Below are 20,424 nucleotides of genomic sequence, written 5' to 3'. Positions count from 1 at the left end.
TTGCCTTCCCTTTCACATCCATCCACCTGTATTCCCCCCATCCCATGTCTTTTTAGTTAAGGATGTACGAAGAATGGGCAAAGCAGCTTTATTCCCTCATTGTTTTGTCCATCATTTAGGCCTGATTTCTGACATAACACTTTTGGTTCATTAATTTCTAGTCCCTTGCGTCTCTTGCTCCTTAGGCAGGGTCCTAACAATGTCCTTGAGTTATATTATGAGGCTGCTTTAGATGAATTCAGTCTCATTTGTCCATGAACCTTTGTTGTCGTTATTGTGACATTTTATAAACCTTTTTTCATCATTGAGCTCACAATTGCAAGGTAAAACCATAGCCGTGGTTATTACAGATTAGTACTATTGTGTATTGTAAAAGAATGACTACATATTATAAAAGAAGGCACAGATATTGGAGTGGGAGGAACACATGGAGAACCATTGTCAGAGGGAAAACATGGAGACAGAGAGTAAAGCCAATTAAAAAAAAAGTGAACTGAAATCTTGACCAGGGCAGACTTTTGTAAGGATACAGAATTAATTATTTTATTGAGGAGGTAAAGTACTTAAAACAATTTTAAAAAAATCTTGAATATATCAGAATGCTGCCACTCCCATCCATCCCAGAATAATACTTAGGAGTAGTCTGCTAAGAACCCTAAATGAACATGGTTTGGAATTACATGAAATAAGCATTTTCTTTTGTGGGGAGATCCAAAATGAAAAATAAAGTACAGCTGTGTTCTGCTTAATGCACCGTGGATCTTTAAAATGTCTTGCTATATGTTAGTCCTCTCACATTTAGATGAGTTGTTGTGAAATAACTCTAGTTCTGAACACTTTTATTGAGAGTTGCTTTCAAAACAGAATAATTGTAGATAGTTAGATTTGTTAGAAATAACTGTTTTCTTCTTTCTCTTTCTCTAAATCAGCAAAACAGAGACCTGGACATGGTTATCAATGCATCTAAAAACTTCAACCTCAACATAACTTGGTCAACAAGTTTTGCAGGTAAAAGATAAAAGTAAATCACTATGTGGACTGTATAGGAGTAATGTAACATGACCTTTATATTTTAAAAAATAGGATGTGGGAAAGAAATGAAATTAAGGAAGGAATTTTAGATTCTTTGCTTCCTCTCCAGTTTTCCAAGTCTCACATCTTGATAATGTGCACTGGAGATGGTTGAAATGCACATTATTTGAGAACTAATTTTTTTCAGTGCTAATTTTTTTTTGTGTTTATTGATTCCACTAATGAAATACAACTCAAAATTGCAGTCTTCTGTTGAAGAGTTCATTTTACTTTCACATCTGTAGCTTTATAACTAAAGATAATTGGTCTCCTCTGAAAACCACTGAATGCAAACTTTTATTGCTACTTTTTAAATTCTGAAACAGCTGGCACACAGGCAGGGGAGGAGATTCCAGTTATTTCCAAGTCCAACATAAAGGAATGCAAGGATAGCTTCTCCAACGAGAAATTTGATTTCCGGAACAACCCCAACATCACTTTCTTTGTTTACGTCAGCAACTTCACTTGGCCAATAAAAATACAGGTAAGAACTCTCATAACTAATAGACATACATTTTAATGCTTCTTGCCATCTCTTCCTTCCCCTAAAGCATGCGTAAATACAGCATGCTGTACCATGTCTGAGTTGAGCCACAGCCTCGCACAACGGATGAACCAAGCTCTTTCCATTTGCCAAGCAATTCCAAAATGACTAATAATAAAATGGTCCTCCAACCCCAATCTTCTGGCATTGCCTCTGTTTCCTACAAATCTGCAAATGTACTTGGGGAAATCTGCTGCCCTAGAAGTGAAGAAACCGAGCTTTCAGTTATTTCAGGGGGGCACTCAGTATGGTCCATTGTTGTAATGGAAATATATTTTAAATTCCGCACCCCCTGCGCCCCGCAGTCTTTAGGTCGTTAGGTCCAGTCCCCCTGTTCTTCTTCACTCTCATGAAAGAGTAACCAAATGTGAAAAAATGTAGCCTGTTTTATGGAAACTTATTAAGGAAGCTTTTGTTGGTTCTGCTGTCTTTGTTGTTATTTCTAGTTCTTGATTTGACACAGCAGGAGGAGCTTTGCTTCAGGATTCATGGGTCCTGAGGGTCTGTCCTCTTGGTTTATCCAGAGTATTCTGTTTACCCCAGTGGTTTTTCAACCTTTTTTTTTTTTTTTTAAACTAGAGTACCCCTTTAAAAATTTTAAATACTCCTTTAAAAAAATAAGTATCTCCAGACTTCTCTCATGTACCCCATGGGTACACATGCCATTGGTTGAGAAATATGGTCCGAAGGTAATCTGAGTTGTTGAAACTAATGCAATTCTATTTTTCCAGTTTACTGTGACCTTTTTAAGAGTCAGATTTGTTTTCCATGCCAAGTTATGCGTCACTTAAACTGCTTACAAAAACATGCACAAATATCACAGAAGACTACTACTGAAATCTTCCTAACTTTGTCATCTTACTATCAAATAAATGAGTTGGGATAGAAGTATTGTACTTACATTTCAGTGTAAAGCATATGAAGCAATAGAAACAAGTCATTTTCTGAATGAACTTTTAGATTGTATTGACTTAACTAGTGATTTTTTTTTTTTGGTAGCCTGTTGTAAACCTAGGCAAATATCTAGAGCAGCGGATATCCCACTGGTTAAGCAACACTGTTTTACCCCTTTCTTTTATGGTCCCTTGGAGCATATGCACCCTGTTACACCAGTCCTACATCATCAGAGGGATTAGAACATAAGAATGGCCATACCGGGTCACACAATTAACTTATATTTTTGCTCATTTCTGAATTCACATTTTCAGCTACTTTGCAGTGGAATCCACCATTGTAATATTTAACCTAGTGAATTGGTGTGGTTTTTTTACATTAAGATTTTTTTTTTTTTGCTTTTAACAAGATGCAGTCTCTTCAACTTTTTTGATTTTTGTATTGTTTGTTAGATTATGTATTTTTAGAAATCAACACATACTGTATGTGGAGAATCATGTGAGACTTTTTTGCCCGAGATGTGGTTGTAGTCAGAAGAATTGCAGCAAATGTGGCACCTCCTATGCAACAGATTACCCAGAGAAACAGTCATTTCTGATAATCTGGGTGGCAAAAATAAGTGTTTTGCTATTCCATGTTGGCCTGGGACTGATTTTAATTAATGAGAGAGGGACATGTAGCGGTTTCAAGTTTAACTATTGCAGGTAAGTGTTTATAATACCACTTGGTCATGGGAAGGTTCATCATCCACACTGACTAGCCTTAATACTCACTTCTAGTTTTGTAGTACCAGTGTATTTTTTATATTCCAAGGTCCCTTTTCCTGGCACAGCTTCATGGGCGTAGGGATGTGGAGAACTGGAATGGTGTTTTGGGAACCAGATGGATACCCTGGCCTGTGAGACAGGGTGAATATCCCTAATCGCTCTCTGGGAATTATCTTTTATTTCCTTCTTGAAAAAACAAAGTACACTCTCAAGGAGCTGAGCTGGCTCTTGGTTACCAAATCCTGCTTGTGATAAAAATGCCTGTCATTTAGAGTCAAATAGCAGCAAAGGCTCATGATGGTTGGGCTGGAAGCTTCAGGGAATCATGAGTGACCAGAGACCAAGAAATGTAGTTCTTGGAATCCTTGTTGCAGCTGCTAACAGTACAAATAACCTAGCTGCTCTTATTCAGATCTAGGGGAGCAGCCAGGTGGCAATGGACTTGTAATGTGTAAAGTGGCACTTTTGAGTCAGGAATACTTCCACAGACTGGGGAAACAGGGTTGTGATCAAGACCTAGAATGAGGTGCTCATTTGTTATAGAAACTATGAATGAGAAATGCTGTTCCTGCATCTGCAGGTAACTTGTCCAGATACTGGAGCACAAATTCTTCCATACGTACCATGGAACTGACATTGACAACTCTCTGAAAACCAGCAGTCTCAGATGAATGCTGCTGACTGGTAAATACATTTCATGTTGCGAAGGTCCCAGTAGGGGCTGTTGAGCTGGAGATGGTAATACATAATGCCTTACATGGGTTGTGTCATCGAAGTGCAAAATGTCCTTGAGATTATTAAGTGTTTTTTCAAGAAGTTTTCCAGATTTGCTTGGACTATAGATGGCATCTATTCTTTGCTCTGCAAGCTACCATGACTTTCATCTCAAAAGACTATATTCCATGGTGAGACAAGAGCTGGTGGGTTACAGACATGTTCCGGGACTCTTGCATGTACTGGCAAGTCAAAGCACTTTCTTTCCTATTGGACGGACAGACAGACCAGGGAAGTGAGGCAAGAGCATTTCATCCAGCAGAACCAGAAGCTGTAATTCAGAACCCCAAAGCAGCTGAGGGCAGTCGGCATTTTGGTGTGATTAAGGGATGCTCTCCAAGATTGGTTTGTTGAAACTGCATAATAACAAATACGGTGATGGCCTTAAGCTACGTTAACTGGCATCTGGAGGTGAAGACAAGGCATTGTTTTGTGTGTGGGCTTGGAGGGCTATTGTTCTTGCAGCTGGTAAATAAGAACGGCCATACTGGGTCAGACCAAAGGTCCATCTTGCCCAGTATCCTGTCTGCCGACAGTAGCCAATAGCAACCAGAATGTGATCCGTGCGCTGCTTGTGTTCTCTGGAGAGGGGGGACGTTTTTTTTTCCTGTGAAGGAACAGTGACCTCACTTAATGAGGTACAAACTCAACTCTTGTATTCCCTTTCTCTGGCTAATATGAAGAGGAATTCACAAGTCATGTGACTTGTGTTTCATCACCAGAGTTCTCTGCGTTGCCCTCAGTAACAGTGACAGCAAGTTCTGTGGTGAAGCTTTCTCTTCCTCTCGTGACACCACCAGCTCCTTTTGGTTCTGATGAGCTTCTGGTGAGGTGCCTGTAGGACTAGCTTTGAGCAGATGTAAAGGTACTGGGAATGCTTGAGAAATGTTCAAAGTGATATTTTGTGTATGCAGTCAGGGAACTTTTTATTTTGCTAATTATAAAGATCAACTTTACTACCTTCAGTAAGAGCCTAATTTCTAAATGACCCTGAATTATTTACTTTCCCGTGACAAACAAACAACTTACGACTCTTACAGATGCATTAGTAGGTTTGCTTCACTTTGTAATATTTTAAAAATTTGCCATAATGAGTTCTATGACTCTGTATTATCCCACATTATGGATCCCATTCTGCTGCCAGAATCTGCTCATTTTGGCTTTTTAAATGGCATATTTGAGTTGTGTGGCTAGGTCCACATTGCACATTCACTAACAGAACATTTTCTTCAGGTCTGAAGATTTCTTAAATTCTCTACTTCTCGCTTTTGCCGTAACTTGTTAAAAACATTAGTTTCTCGCAATCTGATTATCTTCTTCTTTTCCCTTCCTTAGTGTCAGTCCTGTAAGTCTTTATTTTCTACAATGTAGTTTATTTTCTCCCTTTGAGCTAGCTTAGGTTTATATATGATGTTGAAAAAGCTACTGTGGCATTTGCTCCAACAGTCGTTCTTCTATTTGTCTCATAATTTTGCAAAGCAGTTCACAGATGTGTTTTGTCTGAAAGGTGGCTATTAAGGTAGAGGGAAGAACTTCTAAAGGATAATTGAAAAGGTGAATGAGAAAGTATAATTGTTCTCCAGGGTCTGTAGTGAGGGATTTAACTTTGCCCTAAAGGTTCTATGTAATCCCACCAGTCTCATTGTCTCCTCCTCGCTAGCATCATACATTTCTCCTACTCCTCTCTTTTATTGTTTCTTTTTCCCCACCTTGAGTTTCTTACCTTGTATCCTGCTGTTTCCTGTTCAAAATTGTGAACTGTGCGGGGCATGGACTGCCTAATTAACTGCTCCTTGACTGGGATTCTTAGACATTACTGGAATATTTAAAAAAATAAAAATACTCTACAGCCTGGCCTCTCCCTTCTCTTTACTTTCATCTTAAATCCCACACTTTTCAGGAGTACTTCCTGTCTCCATCTCTCTATTAATCTCTTCACTCCTTGCCCTTTGCTCAATTATTGTTCATTGTTTAACCATGTGTGTTCTATCAAATTTAGATAGTAAACCCTTTGGGATGAGTAGTCTGGCTTAATTTGTTGGTTCAGATTCCATGTTTCAAAGTGTCTAGGATATTGTGTTTGTCTTATTTTTCCCAGACAACTCCCTCCTGCAGCAACATGTTGCATTCAGCAAATACTTAATGCACTAATTTTCTTTTCAAACTATTGCTTTCCGTTAAATTGTGGTGAAATCATTTAAAATGTGGTAATTTCAATTGTAGCTTGTGTGATAAGCCAGCAAAAAATTAGTAGTTCTATGTGATGTCTTTGCAACTTAAACATTCTTAGCCATGTTTCTTTATTCATATCTGATGGTATGTATTGCTCAGATTGCCCTTTTTGTTTTCTAGTTTGAGTAGCATAATGAATATCTCTAGTACACAATCCTGTTGTACAAGCTCATTCTCATCATTGTCATGTTCTACATAATCAAGTCTGTCTACTAGAAAGCTTTTTTTAAATGCTTTAGAAATCTATAGTAGATGATACTACTTAAATTAAAAACTTGTTCTTCCTAAGGTCCTTGATTCAAATTTGCCTTATGTTTCTGGCTCTCCTACCACCTCTCCTTGCCTTTCTAAGCTGGACTCGGAGCTTATAAATGCTCTTTTGTGCTAGAGATAGCTGTGTTCTTGCCAATGCTGAAGTCTGGCTTTTTTCCCCCCTTGTTGCTCCACCTCTCTCCAAAACCACTTCACTTGGTTTTTAAAGTATAATGGTGTAGGAAGTCTTTTTTCCCCCTCCCCTACTTTTAGAAAGTAGTGACTTAAAATCATTGAAGAATTAAACTGCAATAGGTAAAAGGGCCTTTTTTAAAAAGTTCCAGAAATCTGTTTCTGGGTTAGATCTGTTGAATAACTTCCGCTTTATGAAAGCCACGTTGTGGAATTCATTTAAAAACTTAAGTTTGCCAAGCTTCCTTTGAAAACACAGGTAAGTTCTTGTTGAAAAATATCTTGGTATTATCTCTATTGGCAGTCTAGTTCTTCACTCTTGGTAAATATAATCTGGTTTAATCATACTAAGCCTTTAAGCCTTGTATAAAGACTACTTATTCACCTTTCCATTTCAGTCTGTTCTGTTTTGAATGTGCTGCTTTAAGTAATCCTTACCAGAAGCAGGACAGACAACATACCTCTAAAAATAGCAGTCTTTTTGGAGTGGTCATGTGAAAATGGTATGATGTAGGGTTTTTGTTTTTGTTTTTTTGTTTTACCTGTAATCCTGGTCTTTTATGACAGTTTATAAAACTGTTGCTCTGTTTGTACAGAAAATAATATTGGATTATAAAAATAATACAGTTTAGAATATTGTTACTAAGGAGGAAGGAAATTCAATGTAGGAACTTGCAGTGGAATTTTACTGGTTATTTGAATTAAAAATAAAGTGCTTTCCTTTCAGCTTACATTTGTGAAACTAATGAACAGTATCTGACAAGCACCTAACTGAGAGAACATGAAGTCCTCTTTAATAACTTGTGTAAACATCAGCAGTATTACACTGACATGCATTTATTTTACTTTAAACAAATTCCAGTAAACAAACTTCTCTTCAAAACTGCTAGTAGATCAATCATGTAGCTGCTAATATAGCTAATTTGAAACCTATTTTAACAGGTTTAATTTTTCTAATAAGGTGAATGGCCAGGCAGGCGAGCTTATTTTGTAAATCTAATATTTATGATATTTTTACCACTCAAAATAAGTACTCAGGTTGTTTACTAGTGTCATGATTCTTCTACTGAGGCCCTTGAGAGTAAGCACATTCTATGGTCTGGCTCACTTAATTCTAGATCATTTATATTTTCAAGAATAGATTTCTCCTCTGCAAAGTCTCATGCGCTCATCCTTTCTTTTTTCCAGTGTATAACACGTTAGCATGGTCCCTGGAGATGTAGTTTGTGACCAAATCATTGATTGGCAGTTTGGGTCATTTCTCTCTGTGTTGGATTGAGTTCTTTGTACCAAATATGCTGACTGCTAAGTTAGTCATAGATTCCAAAGCCAGAGGAGACCATTGCACTCAATTAGGCTGACCTCCTTTACAGGACAGGCCATAGAATGCCCCTAAAAAGATCCAATCTCTATTTAAGAAAATGCTGCTCGTAGAGGATTGATTTTTTTTTTTGGAACTTCAGCTTCCAACCATTAGATCATGTTGCAGTTTTTTCTCCTAGATTAAGGAGACCATTATAAAATAATTGTTCTCCATGTACACAATGAGGGACTATGATCTAGTGTTCACCAATGTTCTCTTTAGCTCCTTGAGTCAGTCACTGTAAGACATATTCTAATTCTTTAATCATTCTTATGGCTCTTTTCTGAACCCTTATTGATTATTTTCATCCTTATGAGCCACATGTTCCAAACAACAAGGAAAGTATAGGGAGTTTTACACCCTCGTGCATATGAAATATTTTTAATATACCTTTTCAGAATCTTACCATATGCAGTTTCTTAGAGACTGCCCCACAACCATGTGAGACCTCAAAAATCTTCCCTCTTCCCCAGTGGCCATCACAGCATAATATGTCAGGGTGGAGCATCACAATGAAATTGGACTATTTCAGTTTCGAGAACTTGAAATATGGCATGACAAGTGGGTTGGATTTAGTTTATTTAAATTACTGAATTCATTTCTGATTTAATTACTACCATGGAGTGGGTGCAGATGAAATGGTTTCTGCTGTTGATACTTACGTATACCCAACCTCTGAAATGTTGTCATGGAAAATTCAGGGTTTTTTTTTTTTTTCCCTGAAGCACATTTATTTATGGAACGAAGCCATGTATAGTGTATTCTATATTGAACTTTGACCCTTCTTATTTCCGGATATTTTAGGTCAGCTGCATAATGTGACCTATTTTGTGAGTCTCTCAGAAGACAATATTCTAGGTATTTTAAAGATGTTTCCCATCATTGTCTCAAATTATTTTGTGGATCCATTTAATATATCGAACCAGTTACAAACTTTAAGTGACATAGATGAATGTGGAGCATGAAGGTGGAAATGGTGCACCTTTGTGTAATTGATAGGTGTCTTATGTTTAAAGGCTGAAAACTCAAGCATGCAAATTATAACAAATAGCAAAACTGAAAATGTAGTGCAGCATGTAACACGTCCTGATTTAGTCCATTTTTTAATTTACATCAGGTGTTCTTTTCATTGATACGCTAGCTGAAGGCATATGTATAAATGTACACATGTAAGTTAGACAGCACAACAATTATTTTTGACGTGAAAGCATTCAGTAAGGAATACATGTCTGTGGGACTGCAGGAGAAATTGGCATACTGAAACAGTTTTGGACTTGCATTCTACTTCACTGTAAATGGAATGTCTTATGTGGATTCTGTTGTAGTAGCTTTTTATGTTACCGCCGTTTTCTTATCACAATTGATCAAGGTAAATGTATCTTGTAAAAGGATTTACACTCTACTTTCCCAAATCAAATATCAATTAAATGAAAGTGCCTTTGAACATCCAAGCGTGGGTGTATGTTCTTCTCTAAAAAGCGATCATGTAAAATGGCGACAAATCTGCTTTCTTTGTTTATGGAGTCATAGCTATCGTAGAATCTCAGAGTTATGAATGCAAATTGTGACTAAGCCTCATGGGAACTGGAAGTATGTAATCGGGCAGAAACACACGGTACTCCCCATCCCCCACAAAAAAAGTCTCTACAAATACAGTTCAGTACTTTAAGCATAAACTATGCCCCCCCCCCAATAAAAAAATGTTTTTTTGTTTGCTTTTGTGTTTTTAAAGATTTGACAAGGTTAAGGAAACTACCGTGCTTGTTTTATTTAAAATGTGATGGTTGAAACTATCACTTTTCTTCTGCATAGTAAAGTTTCAAAGCTGTGTTAAATTAGTGTTCAGCTGAAAACTTTTAAAAGAACAGCCAGAACATTTTGTTCACTTACAAACATTTCAGATTCAGAGAGCTAGCCATGGAAGTCCTGTTTCAGCAGAAACGACAAGTAATCCTGGGGTACCTGAAAGACTAACAATCCAAATGGACTTGGAGTACACATTTGAAGGCTTGAATACACTTGATGTGGCATTATGAAGAGACAGCACACATGGAACACCATGATAACATTGTTAGTTACATTTCAAAGTACATCTATAATTTAAGATAAATTAAGATACTTCCAAAGAATGGGCTTCTTACTGAATGTAACATGCACATCTGCTGCTGTACTGGTTCAGCTATTTGGGTGGGAAGTGTTAACCAATATTTTGCATATTTCCGTGAGTTATATTCGAGGTAAACAATGTAAAATACTCAGAAAATGTAAAGGACAGTCACTGTCATGTTATCACGAATACAGTATGTCTGGGACTCCAAGAACTAGTCAAGCAAAACTCTTTGATGTTAAACTATTATTATATAAACGAATCTAAACAAGGTAAAACCACTATTAAAGCAGGCTTGAGTTAAATTTCTGTCCCTATGGCACTTGGTTCTTTGTGGTGGTGTTTACACCAATTCTGTCACTGTTAAACCCATTTCAATTGGACTTAAATTTTACATGTAATTCATGGTTTAGTATGGTTTGGGAAGCATTTGTGCGAGTGCAAAGTTACGGATGAAACTTTTCTCCGGCCAAATGAACATTGAGATGCCGTTCCCACTGACAGGTAGTGGGGCAGTATGCTGTAGCAAAGAATGGAATTTGGTCAATGTTTGATATTGTACTTATAATTCCTTTCTATTTTAAGATTTCTCTTTCTTTAAGGGTATCGGATGCATACAGTACACAAAGCCCATCTGGAGTGTTAGCCTCTCAAAAGAGCTTTATCGCCTAACTAATAGGCTTGTTTTGCAATGCGTGTGGTTGGGCATGATGGTGAAATGGAAATTGTTTCTTCAGTTCAGAATGGGTGATAACTGACTCTTTGTTAAATTAATAGCTTCCAGGATATCAGAGCCTTTTGAGATTTTAATATATAGACTTCACTTGTTTGTCATCTACCAAAAAAAGAGAGAACCAAAACTAATATGGGTAATTTTAATAAGAGTGTTACCTGGGTTAAGAAGCAAATTAAATGTTCCTAAAAGGCTTTCACCCTGTACACTTGATATGCTCCCTGCATGCAGGATGGACAGATGTGAGGGAGTAAAGGCAGTGTGAGGTATGTGCCTTCCCCTTCATCTTGCCCCCACTCATCCCCCGCTAACCCGTCTTCATTAACAGACTGACAGCAGTTAGAAAATTCAAGTCTTTTGTTAATGATGGTTGATGGTGTCTTTTTCCTTTGGATAAATACAATTGCAGATGCCTTGTAACCCATCACATTATATCTTTTCCTGACCATGATGGGCTACTTGCTTTAAACTGAACAATAAAGGATAAATCAGATTGTTTTAATCTTGTGAAATTTACTGTTGAGCATAATTACTTTCAGAAATATGCAATTACATGCTGATTTCCAGAACAGGCAAACTGTCACCTCCTGTTGGGCATGGGGAGATTTGAAACAGAACAGTTAAATGATACTTTAAAACATGAAACAGCTGTTTCCTTTCTAGCTGCTCTTGACTTCTTATTTTTGGCATTAATTGGTGACGTTTTTCTCCTATTTTAGAAGTTGTTCCTTTAACATTAGGGAGTATTTTTGCAAGCAGCCTTCTAAATGCTCAAAAATTAGGAATTGCTTTAGAAGACAGTTCACCCTTCTGAGGAGGTTGCAACATTTAGGACTCACTTCCTAGGGTAATGACTTGCAACAGAAAGGTGACTTCAGAATGAGGAGCTTTCTTTTTAAAGGTTGCTGGTGGTTTTTTACAGTACAATATGGTACATATTTCCTTGTAATCCATATATCATGGTGTGCTTCCTCCCCTGCTGTAAGCTGCACTGCGAGTCACCTGTGACTCTGAAGCCATGTCAGTTAAGTTGGAGTTTGTGGTGGAACCTCAGCCTACGTTGCTGAAATCAATGTTTGTTTGAGGAGTAATGTGCGGGTTGAATCTCTCTAGTCTGGCGCACACTCATCCAGCAGCATCTGTAATCTGTCATGATTTTTGTTGGCAGGATGATCACTTGTCATGGCTGTAACCAAGTTGCATGTGGTGCCAAAAGGCCTGTTTATACCCATCAGTTCCAGCTGTCCGTGTTATATGCAGTTATTTAGCTCTAATGTGCCCCTAACTGTCTTCTTAGAGCCCAGAAAGCTGTGGAAATGTTAGTAATGCTGTTAGACAATACTGACCTCCCATTGTCTGGCAAATTGTTTCATTCAGCCCCTGCCAGGTCTCAATGGTGTCGGACTAGAGATCTTCATCCTTTTAGTATTGTCAATTGTTTTAGGGTATCTCTGTAGTTATGGCAATGTATAAAGTGTTATGAAGAAATGTTTTTTCTTGAAGCCAGACAGTATTACCTTTTAGGAGTAACTGACCTATTCTTTCTGTAGCTCTGCCTGTGAGGTCATTGAGTTGTGTTAAATGGTTTTTACAGCCTTAAACAGATGTTTCAGACTTTTCCATCTCTCATTTTATTATAAGAACATTTGAACACCATTGTAAACTGCAGGATAAAAGAAATGTAAGATGACTAAAAGGGATTGTGGTGCTTGGTCCTTCCAAGAGTGCAAGGGACTAAGCTTGGTGACCTCCTGAGGTCCCTTCGAGTTCCATGAGATGTGGTCATGTGATTACTTGAAGAGGTAGGTTTCCATTTGGGATTCTGTGTGTGTTTATGTCCCTCACCCCCAGTACCTTTTCCAGTGTAAAACTCAAACCCAAATGAATAATATCTAACAAAGAGATCAAAGAAAGGGAGCTACTTCAATGTAAATATTTGTTAAAACAGTAATGATACAGCTCCCTTCTTTACTGAAGGGGGAAGTTTGCCATCTCCTCACTTGAAATGATGTTAGAGTAGAAGGATGCCTACTTGTATGTGCTGCAGAACATGCCCACGTGTAGAGATTTGTGATGGTGCTGCATTTAGGTACTCAGTCTGCCCTCTGACCATAGAAAATGTAGCCTGTCACCTATAAAAAAAAAAAAAAAAAAACAAAACAAAAACTCTTCCTTCTGGAATTGGCTCCTTCTTTTTCCAAAATAGCGAGCATTTGACCACTGGTGCATGCTGCCAGTTTCCATTTCTTTTCTCAAGTTTTATGTGACAACTGATGGGGTTAGAGCAAGAGAAGTGAAGGGTTTTTTAGGTGGCCTTATGGATTGGTTTTACATTGGTGCGTACAGTGTTGTTGCAATTGTAGTGTTCCCGGGATATTGGAGAGGCTTCTGCTGCTGAAAGACAATCTATTGGGCTACACAGAGGTCTTATCCAGACCTGAAGACCTAGTTCATGGAGCTTGAAAGCTTTGGTCTTTGACCAGTAGAAGTTGGTCAAATCAAATATATTACCTAGACTCTCTTATGTGTATTGGGAAGTCTTGGGTTGTTTATATGATCCTTGAATTACAAGAGTTTTACCTTTCTGGGCTTTCATGTGCCAGTTGCCATTGTATCTGAATGCCTAACAATATTTTAGTTGCCTGAAACTAGGGATAGGTGCACCTTAAATTAGTTGCCCTCTAAATATAGGACTTTCCTTGCAGAGCACAGAAGAGGAAAAGGCAGGATTCTTAAAATGGATATTATTTGTATTTGTGTTCACCAAACTGCTAAAGTACTGGTATTTTAAGACTTTTTTTGCTTAGTCTTGAACGCCAGGTGTAATCAGCACCTACAATATACTTCTTTTCTAGAATTCACTGATTTGTGGGACCAATAACACATTAAGGTGTTTTCCTACAGGTCTGTTGCTTCACTAAATGATTTGAAAGTATTAGTAACTGTTTTAGACAGAATTGAAATAAGTCATTAATTCTGAATTATCTGTTAATCTTTGTATGAGGAAGTTCTCCATGTCACAATTATAAGATATATTTTGCATATCAACTGGGCTTTCAGCACCTGATAGAATGAGGGGACTGCTAGTTTCTGATAGTGTGCCCTGGTTGCATTTAAAAGGCTTGATTATGTTGCCTGCTAGAAAAGTGAAATTTAGTTCCATCTCAGCTCTCCTGTAACAGAAATCCAGGAAAAAAACTAACACAAAACCAGAAAATATAATGTGATGATACAGTCTGGGGTAGGAACACTGAATATGTAATAAATTGTCAGTGGTGCTGTTTAATGAGTCTAGTACTTCCATCCCTGCTGTATTTGCCTTAATATGGTTTAATACACTGCTTGAATAATCCCATTTCTTTCCAAGGCACATGCTTCTTTGATCTTTCTTTTTATATAAAAAACACAGAACAAAAATACCAGCAGCCTTATATTCAAACAATCGACCCTGCAACCAGTATGCATGCAATAAAGCGGGGGTGGTTCTTCAAGTGTTCATGTGTATTCCAGTGTAGGTGCATGTGCACACGCATGTCTAGTTGTCAAATTTTTTTTCTAGCAGGTGGCCATGGGGTCGGGGATGTCACCCCCTGGAGTTGTGCCTTCATGATGCCTAATATAGGCACGCCCCCCGCCCTCCCACTCAGTTCCTTTTTGACACCCTTGTCACTAAGCTGCAATGCCTAGTGCTCCTAGGAGCAAAGTAGTTTAGGGTGGTTAGCTGGTAGTCTTCAGTATGAGTAGTTGTTTGTAGTGCCAATTGTTGTTGTAGACTTAGTGATTAGTGTTAAATGTTGTGGTCTTGGGGGAGTTTCTTCTCTTCCTTGAGGTCCTGGCGCTAGGGCATGTGTGGGTGATCAAGCTTTAAAGTCTGTGGTGACTGTGGCAAGTGTATGCCCAAGATAGAGCCCTACGCTTTGTGCTTGAAGTGTTTGGGAGAAAGCCATCAGCATGATCATGTGTGATTTATAAAACCTTCAAGCCCAGGATGCTTAAGGCCAGAGCTCAGCGTCTAAAGGTTTTACTGCTGGCAGCAACACTGCAGCCAGAGACATCCTCCTCGGATCCAGCACCAAACACCTCGTCCTCGGTGTGTAGTGCCCCAGTACTGAGCACCTCCTCATCCCTGTCAAAAGAGGGGGCCTTGGCACAGTGGCCCAGATGTTGAGGAGGCATAGGTCTCAAGCCCTTGTGCCCTATTGAAGAAAGAGGCAAAAGTGGGGTAGATTCTCTGCTGTCAAGGACTGGAACGTGGTCACCAAGCACCTCAGCGGCCTCTGGCTCAGTGTGCAGCGACTCCCACTAGGAGGATGACTACTCCCTCAGTTGCCTGCAGCAGGTGAAAGGGATCTTCACCTCCCATCGACCCTGGAGATGTTCTGTGCAGCTCAGATGCTTCTGCAGGCGACAGCGCTGTTTTCGTCACTGCGAAAAGAGCCCTCCCCATGGCCCCTTGACACCCATCCTCTGTCCAGGGGCAAACTGGCCATGTTATCAAGGCCATTGATGTTGCCTGTAGGCACCATGTCTTTGGCACCTGTCCAGGGCATCAACAGAACATCTGGTGTTTATGCAGGCACTGTGGAGCGCAGCTCCTCCCTAGTCCTTGGAGTTGGAGGCTTCAGGATTGGAGTCAGACTCCTCTCAGTCCAGCAGGAGCAGGAATAGGAGTGCATGCCCCTCCTCAAGAGGAGCCACGATTCAGCTTCTGGTCAGTGGCAGCCAGTGCCCCAGCAGCGATTTTGGACCTCTTGGGCTTATCATGAAAGCCAGAGTCAATTTTGTGCATTTTCATTCGAGTGCTCCTTCGTTTGCCTCGGTATTGGGAATTCCCTCACTACTAGGGATGGCACCATCGGCTTCTCCGGGAGCTCCCCTCCTGAACCTTCCTTGGCACTCTCCCCGGTGTCACCACTTGCTAAACCACCAGTGCCCTTGGTCCTGGTTCCCACAATGTCTGTTCCTTCCTTACATGGTACACCCCCTTCTGTCTGCTTCATCAGACCGGCATTGACCTCCTGGGGCATCAGTACCAGGTGTGCATGCTGGACTGATACTGGCATCAGACCTTCATTTGCAGGCCACTGGAGCTGGAGACTTTCTGGGTACTAGGAGCATAGATTACCCTCCCCAAGGGGGATTGTCTTTCTCATAGCCACTGGATGCAGCTGTAGTGGGCACATGTCTCCCCTGTACTGGAGGACAGTAGAGGCCTGCACTAGTAACTTTGCCTGGTAGCCTAAGGCCTGGCAGTTCAGGCAGAGGGGGTGGTGGGGAGATGGACCCCATGGTGAACATCTGTTTTGTGCAGCCCCAACTCAAGTGGCTATGCCCTTTATAAAGACTATGGCTGACATGGCTAAGACTGAGTGACAGACCCCAGCCTCGGTGCCTCCCTTCGGCCATACGTAACAAAAGGAGGTATTTTGCCCCTTCAAAAGCCCACAAACACCTCTACTCCCACCATCCACCTGACTCATTAGTGGTTGACTCTGCAAACTGCAGGGAGAGACCAGGTTATCAGGGACCCTCCCCCAGGAACAGAGAGGCCAAGAGGCTTGATCTCTATGGCAGGACAATTTATTCCATGGGGGTCCTGCAACTGAGGATTTCAAACCAACAGGGCTTGATTAGCAGGTATCATACAATGCATCATAATCCCTGGCCATGTTTTTCAAATTCATTTCCCAAGACTTCTAGGTGGAGTTTATAGCCTTAGTAGAAGAGGGCAAACTGGTCTCCAGACCAGTGTTCCAGGCAGCCTTGGATGCTGCTGATGCAGCCACTTGGTGATGCCAGGGGCCATGACCAATGAGAAGAAATGCTTGGCTACCAGGTCCCTGGTTTCCTATGTGAGGTTCAGCAGACCATACAGGACTTGCCCTTTAAGGGGCCAACTCTCTTTTCTGGGAAAACTAACAAGAGGCTCAGTAGTTTCGAAGACTCAAGGGCGACCCTAAGATCACTTGCCCTGTGCACCCCTGCTACGCAGTACAGGCACTTCACCCCTTGCCTTCCACTGCAGTATTTCAGTCAGCAACCTAGAGAGCAGTAGACGCGCAGGGTTGGAAATAGCAGGAGGTGCTTCCAGCAGCCCGGCCAGGGCCAGCAAAAGCCATGCTCAGGGCCAAAACAAAATTTTTGATGGTGCTGTTGAGGATGGCACACCAGTCCCTTTTCTGGATCCTTCCTGTTCTTCTGCTTCTCCCTGCCTATCCCCTTTCTTACCATGCCTGGTCTCAAATAACTTTGCACCACTGGGTCCTTCACATAGCAGAAGGGGGATTTGCTATCTGTTTCGGTCTGTACCCACCTTCCCCATCCCTGTTCAAGGACCCTTTTCATGAGAATCATTTTATGCAGGAGGTTCAGTCATTCTGTAACTTTTGTTCAAGATGTGGTGTTCATGTCTATTCTAAAACCCTCCTACCTTCCTCTCCGTCATAGTAGTCAGCAAAAAGGAACTGAGTTGTGGGGGCAGTGCCTATGTTGGGCACCTTGAAGGTGCCACTCCAGGAAGCACCACGCAGACTCTATGGCTACCGGTGAGGGGAAAAATCTTCTGGCAACCAGGCATGCATGTTTGCATGCACCTACAGTGGAGTGGACATGAACCAACACATCTTGAAGAACAACAGATATAGAGGTAAGTAACCTTTTTTTCTCAAACTTTTGTATTGATGGCACCTTTCCCATAGCATGTCTGCCTGAGATCCCACCCTTATAAATTTAAAACACTTTTTTATATATTTAAAGCCATAAGAAATGCTAGAGATTGACAGGTAGAGATGCTCCCATGAAATTTGAGGTCCCCTTCAATGAAAGTTTTTAAAGGACCCAATTTTGTTTTCAAGTTTCCAGAAGGTTGTTATGTAAACAATGAGCAAATAAATTATTTTTATAATGCTCAAACATGCCTCCATCTTGTCCTTTTAATCAGTGTGAAAATTCTAGGGTCTCTTGTCTTTTTCCTTAGAAATAAGTCTTGTTTAGAAACGAACTTTGATTATAGCTGCTTCATGTAGTCAGGGGATACAACAAGAAATCTGAAACCATTTACTGTTTTGGTAATGTCTAATGATAAATGTTATGAGGGAGTATGTTTGTTACTGGGCTTTACATAAAATACTGGTTGCTTCTCTAGTCTATAAGGTAATGCTCAAGACATTACAAATATAACTGAGTTTTCGTTATTCATCCCATGTAATTGATAGACGCCATTTTTAGGTCCCTGTAGCTTACCGATAGCAAAGATTTTATTAGTACAGCCCTGTGTGGATACAAAATTGGTAACCATATTTGCATTTGCAAAAATTAGCTGTGGATATCCACAAATTAGCAGCATTCTAGACACAAAGTTGGTATCTGCATCCACAAAAATGAGCTGTGGATGCAGATACCTATGGATAGAAATCAGATATCTGTAGATTCCAGGACTCTGTTAGTCCATCCATTCCCTCCCCTACCCATACACGATAGTTTTCTGTTCTGCATATTTCTAGTGTGATTTCAATTGATACAAGTAATTAGGCTATAACCTTTTTTCTGACAACTATCGCATAGCCTAAACAACAAACAAAAGTGAAATCGGTAATGATCTCTGTCAGTCCCTAGCTTTGTTTTCTTCTTGTCAGTTTGCATTCTAACCTATTTAAGGCAGGCTCCTTTTGCTTTACATGTCTGTAACACATGGTTTTCCTAGGTTTTAGGTATGGAGAATAAGGATGTTAAAGTTTAATTAGTTAACTGGTATGGGCTGGAGCAGCCCTGCCAGGCGGCTATGGGCGGGGTGCTCTGGTAGGGTTGAAGTAGCCCCACTCACAGTGGCTGTGGTTGGAGGCAGCTGGTGAGGCTGTTCAAACCCAGCTGTTGTGGAGCCACCCCCTCCCCCTCTGCAGTCTGGCCAGAGCAGTCTGCAACCCAGAGCATCCCCACCCCTTAGTGTGCTTACATCCCCCACAAATGGGGACTGTTCCAGTTTGGCTGGAGTGCCCCCACCCTGCAGTATGGATTGGTGCTGCTCTGGTCATGCCAGAGCATCGTTGCCTGCAGTGCTCCTGGGCCAGGCTACTGTGGATCAGGCTGCTTCGGCCACACTGAAGCATCCTGCCGTAAGCAGGGACGCTCCGGCTGGGCAGGAGCAGCCCCCTCACAAACACCTGTTTAATTGGTTCACTGGTTAAACCTGGTAATTAACAATTTAAACTGGATTATGCATCCCTCATGGAGGAATATGGGAGAGTTATCCCGCAGTAAAAATTTTGACAGTGTTTGAATCCTTCATACTGCATTGATAGGTTGATTTGTATTGGTTTACGCTGACTGCAAAGTCATGGTCAATATGCAGTCAATGAGTCGGATTCTCTGCAAACATGTTCAAGGAGCAGTATTTTATAGTGAAGACTAACACTGAGTAATGGTAACTGAGTAAGGCAGGACATTTTCAATAGTAATGGTTCAGTTTGTGTTCTTGTGTAATATGATTGGCTGTTGAAATCGTTCTTGTTGGACTGCTCTTCTTAGTTGTTAAATAGTGCCTAGTGCGTGGCATAGTTAGTTGCGTTTATGAAAAAATGAAATTATAAGTAAATGCTAACGATCTGACAGGTAGGCTAGGCTGTTGGGGAACAAAGACACTAACAGAAGTAGAAATGCCCACTTAGCATCTGGAAAGTTGCCCTGAACTCCGGATGACATTTAGAATAACTTCATTCCTGCCATTGTAGCATGGACAGACTGATCTGTGACTTACCAGGAAAGGTAATCTTTGTGCTGTTCGTAGCTGAGATTGGTCTCCCGCAGCTTAGCTTCCATTAGCAGTACCCATTTGCCTTGCAAGAAACTTGCCAACTGACAGACTTTCCGGCTAATGCATTAGGCTAATATCCCAGCTGCCAGGCTCAAGATAACTCAAAACAGCTTTGCAGCGTAAACACATCTGAGGTCCAGTGTAAGGGCTGATATTTTAAAGGTTTTTCAGGAAGTCTCCTAGTTTGAACTAAAGTGCTTTTAAACCTTGCTGTGGAAAATGTGAATTTTTTTAAATCAAATGGTTTTTCCCCTTTTTAGTTTCAAATGAATTTCAAATCCAGTAGCAAATTCTTGACTTAGATTTTAAATAACGAATGATGGGTTTTTACAAAGTTTTTAGTCTGTCTCATCTTTTCTGAAAGCTAAATACCATGGAACATTTGTTTTTATAATATGCCCAGAAGAAATAGTAGGCATTTAAACTGTGAAATTAAAACAGCGCACACAATCATTCCAGGAATAGAGCTAGGACCTGAGGCAACTTTATTCAGCATTGATGCAATCTTCAAACTTACACACAACCAGCTTAAAAGAATGGATAGCGAAGACAATAAGATTGTCATAGTGTCAGAACATAGACAAAAAGAGAACCAGTTCAGAGGCAAATTGCTTTGGCCAGGAAGACCTTGCCAGCATCTCTTGATGATTCTTCATTAGTACCCTATGCCCTTTCTTTGAAATCAG

General features: G+C 40.2%; 1 protein-coding gene across 1 annotated transcript in view; it reads left to right on the top strand.

Annotated features, from left to right (window-relative positions):
* Window positions 1-20,424, top strand: part of ATRN (attractin) — a 246,863-nt gene that overhangs the window by 137,211 nt on the left and 89,228 nt on the right. The window contains exons 23-24 of the mRNA XM_074992222.1: window positions 930-1,008; window positions 1,398-1,555. Coding sequence (XP_074848323.1) covers window positions 930-1,008; window positions 1,398-1,555 — 237 coding nt within the window. The remainder of the gene's footprint in view (window positions 1-929; window positions 1,009-1,397; window positions 1,556-20,424) is intronic.

Source organism: Carettochelys insculpta, chromosome 4, assembly GCF_033958435.1.
Source record: "Carettochelys insculpta isolate YL-2023 chromosome 4, ASM3395843v1, whole genome shotgun sequence".
In the NCBI taxonomy this organism is placed as follows: domain Eukaryota; kingdom Metazoa; phylum Chordata; order Testudines; family Carettochelyidae; genus Carettochelys; species Carettochelys insculpta.
Note: the sequence above shows the minus strand (reverse complement) of the source record. Positions and strands in the feature narration are given on the sequence as shown.